Source organism: Montipora capricornis, chromosome 3, assembly GCF_036669925.1.
Source record: "Montipora capricornis isolate CH-2021 chromosome 3, ASM3666992v2, whole genome shotgun sequence".
In the NCBI taxonomy this organism is placed as follows: domain Eukaryota; kingdom Metazoa; phylum Cnidaria; class Anthozoa; order Scleractinia; family Acroporidae; genus Montipora; species Montipora capricornis.
The window spans coordinates 67,774,604-67,777,103 of record NC_090885.1 but is presented as its reverse complement, the minus strand read 5'-3'; the positions used below and the strand labels follow the sequence as shown (position 1 = coordinate 67,777,103).

General features: G+C 42.4%; 1 protein-coding gene across 4 annotated transcripts in view; it reads right to left on the bottom strand.

The window, feature by feature from the left end:
• Positions 1 to 2,500, bottom strand: part of LOC138043828 (uncharacterized) — a 16,638-nt gene that overhangs the window by 2,367 nt on the left and 11,771 nt on the right. For 2 of the 4 annotated variants that reach the window (XM_068890309.1, XM_068890308.1), the window contains exons 5-6: positions 1,336 to 1,496; positions 1 to 700 (exon numbers count right to left, since the gene is read on the bottom strand). The exon at positions 1 to 700 is cut by the window's left edge and continues 2,367 nt beyond it. In XM_068890309.1, coding sequence (XP_068746410.1) covers positions 1 to 700; positions 1,336 to 1,496 — 861 coding nt within the window. Of the gene's footprint in view, positions 701 to 1,335; positions 1,497 to 1,884; positions 1,983 to 2,320 lie in introns of all 4 variants that reach the window. The other 2 variants (XM_068890312.1, XM_068890311.1) reach the window with 2 other exon arrangements.

The following is a 2,500-nucleotide window of genomic DNA, read 5'->3' as shown; positions in this document are numbered from 1 at the left end:
TGGAATCTGAAGGATCATCATTGCCTTCTACATCTTCTGATTCCGAATCGACGCATTTCCCAGCTTGCCTCTTATTTTCTTCGTCCTCCTCTTGAACGCTTCTGTGTCCACATGACTCAAGGGTTTCCTCAAGCTCTGGCCTGGCTTTACCAAGGAAGGCCGGAGTTTGTTGCGTTTCATACAGCGACAAAATCGTCGTTACCGGGAGGACTTCCCCTCTGGCATCAGAGAAGCTTTCTTCGAAGCTCTTCATGTCACCATGGTAGTCCACCTTGAAAATATCCACGAGTTTTTTCCAGCGTGAAATCTTGCTCTGCTGCTTCAGCTTTTGAGTAGGTGTCCAGTCTTTGATCGGGGGAAAGTCCTCGCAACCGTCTTCCCATAGACTGAGCACTTCTTTGGCCGATACTCTCCTTGGTAACTCGTGACCTCGCAGGCCCGACCTAGGCGGTTGCTGCATGCTGACAAGAGAAGGCTTGGAATCGACAATAGATACTGTCGGGGTAAGGGTCGAGGAAATGGTTAGAACGGCTTCTGGTTTGACACTGACATCATTAGAGGCTTCCCCAGGTGTAGTGGGCGCGACGCGTTGGATGAAGGGACCTCCACTTGCTAATAAGTGGTTTTGAGCTTCAATAAGGTGTGACAGCCTCTTGTATGACTCTTCCAGGGCTAAGTTTCGATTTTGTAGGACCTTCACCTGAAGAGACAAAAATGACATGTAGCGTCATTGAAGCGTTCTGTATCTCATAGACATTGTTGAGTTACCATGGTAAAGGTAAAGGTACACGTTATTTAACGTCGGAAGTTCCTTTACTCTCCAGAGAGTACTCTCCCAGGAAGCCGACGGTGCGCTTATTTTACCCCCTCCCCCCCTCTTTCTATCAGTGCTCCGTTTTTTTAAGGGTATTTAAAGCTACTTAGGCTACAGTGAAAGGAAAGAAGTCGAAACAAGGATGTGAAATCCGGGGATCGAACTCGGGACCTCTTGCACCAAGGCTGCGCACTAACCAACTGTGCCACCCTTGCTCCATGCACCAATTTGTGGAATCACGAAGGAGAAAATGCAACGACATCCATCCAAGGTGATTACTTTTAAGGGCTACTAAACCTTTGATTAAAACAAATTTGCGAAGGATCTCTCTGAAGCTCTTTTAATTTCCCAGAGGAGCATGCCCCCTGACCTGTCAAGACGCACACGCATTTCATACTTGTGGTCCCTTCTCCACCCACTCGCCACTTACTTGCATACTCATGAATTTAAAACTCTGACAATGATGATATCAAGGACAACAACAACAATGATTATATAATAAATAAAAAAGGCTGACTGACCTGTAGCTCCAGCTTTTCAAGTTTCTCCTGAAACTGCATGGTGATCTGTTCAGCTGACAGTTGCCGAGGTGGTGATATAGCCTTTGTTGGGATCAGACCAAGAGCTACCTGTGGCATAGGCACAGGGGTGTCGCCAGTCACCTGAACACTGTTTAGAGGATCTTAAACATAAAAGAAACACACAAACAACCATTAGCCTTTTTCTGACAGGCTGGATAAAAAAAAACAATAATTTATTTTAATTTTTTTCTCCCAGACAGTACGCACGCTGTGATTGGCTAAATTAGCTGGATATATTCTACAGTACGGCCCGCTAAAATTGATAATTCGATAAAACAACCTCTAGCAAGTTTTCCATGTCGTTTCTGTTACATAAACTTGTAAAACTGTTTGAATCTTGAAAGCAGCTATTTCAAACAGCCAAGAAGATTTCGTTTTTTGTATTTTGACACGGCGATCTTTGTGGCAGTTTAACCTTCCGCTTGACTTCAACTAGTTTCCTTTCCCGCGTGGAAAGATTACCACAGACTTAATAAACATCTTACTAACCTCGTTTTCTTGGGCCGTATTGTAAAATTGATGCATCCTCATTTTTCTTGTTGATTTACAGTACGGACCTCAAATTCGGTTAGTAGGAGCTATATGTCCTGAAATACTTGTTTGTCTTGTCTTGCCTTTGGCAATAAAAAAAAACCCATATATATATACTATTCACTGAATATCCTCTTCCTGGCAAAAATTTGTTCACTAAGGCTCTGCTGCAAACGTTGCTGTTAACAGTCACACAACAAATTGGGTACCGTTCAATTCAGGAATATTTTCAGGAATGCTTTTAACTGCTAACCAAACAAAAGCATCTCATCCAAATTTTATATGAAACAATAATTTGAATTCCAAACAAGTCTCAAAATAAAATAAGTACATTGTACATTGTAAATATCCAACTAAAAATATATACAGAGAGTACAAATGTCATTCGGCTTACCAGGTTTAGTTAAAAGTTTGTGGTATCTCAATGAATCGATTTGGGCTCTCAGTGATCTCGAACTCAAATTTCCGTAAATATACTGCCTTAATAGCGGCGCAGGTTGTGGAATTTTCTTGAAATGAATTGAATTGATTGTCGACTCCAACTGCTCAGTCCTCCAACCCATGTTGAAAGGCT